Source organism: Ascaphus truei, chromosome 1 (assembly GCF_040206685.1).
Source record: "Ascaphus truei isolate aAscTru1 chromosome 1, aAscTru1.hap1, whole genome shotgun sequence".
Taxonomy (NCBI): Eukaryota; Metazoa; Chordata; class Amphibia; order Anura; family Ascaphidae; genus Ascaphus; species Ascaphus truei.
The window spans coordinates 411,836,500-411,837,284 of NC_134483.1; the positions used below are offsets into that span (position 1 = coordinate 411,836,500).

A 785-nucleotide genomic window follows, 5' to 3' on the forward strand; every position below is an offset into this window, starting at 1 on the left:
TGTGTACAACGTACCAACCAGATGTCCAAACAGACGGTCATAGTGTTCCAAAATTGACGCAACTAGCACCTGATTCTCCTCGTCACTAAATTTAACGTTTCTTTTTTTAGCATGTTGTACCAGTGGACTGACAGCATCATATATGTTATTTTCGGGCATGTATTCCTCTTGAAAACCAATGTTGCCCATGTGTATGTCAGCCTCAACATTATCTGAGGTGACATCTGCACCTGCACACACTTGTTCATGAACCGCTGACATGGTCACTGTAGGCAATAGTGTGTGCACATTCATTGTTGCACTAATAGTTTCACTGCCTGACTCGGACACACTAGCATTAGTTTTGTCGTGAGGAAAATGCATTGTGCTCACACTACTACACTGTCTGCCACGTACACGGACACGTACACCGCGACGTTCTCCACCACGTACACCGCCACGTAACCCACGACGTAAACCGCCACGTTCTTCGGAACGCACACTAACACTGCCATGCACAATACCACCAACCGTACCACGAGCACTACCACGAGCTCTACCACGAACCCTACCACGCATAGCGCCACGCACACTAACACCCAAACAACCAACACCACGAACACTCACAGTGTCACAAACATTCTCAGTAAACACTCCATCAGTCACACCTGCTGAGATACTCGCCACACCATTGACATCAGGCGCAGCCATACTAGGAACACATGTAACACCAGCAGACATTGTTGCACTCTGTGTAACAGTATCATTGTTCCGTACATTAAACATTGCACCACTAACTCCTGCAC

General features: G+C 47.3%; 1 protein-coding gene across 1 annotated transcript in view; it reads right to left on the reverse strand.

Annotated features, from left to right (window-relative positions):
* The window catches only part of LOC142502658 (uncharacterized), a 3,298-nt gene extending 2,815 nt beyond the window's left edge, over nucleotides 1–483 (reverse strand). The window contains exon 1 of the mRNA XM_075613918.1: nucleotides 15–483. Within this exon, the coding sequence (XP_075470033.1) occupies nucleotides 15–363 (349 nt within the window). The 5' untranslated portion in view covers nucleotides 364–483. The remainder of the gene's footprint in view (nucleotides 1–14) is intronic.
* Nucleotides 484–785: the final 302 nt, after the last annotated feature.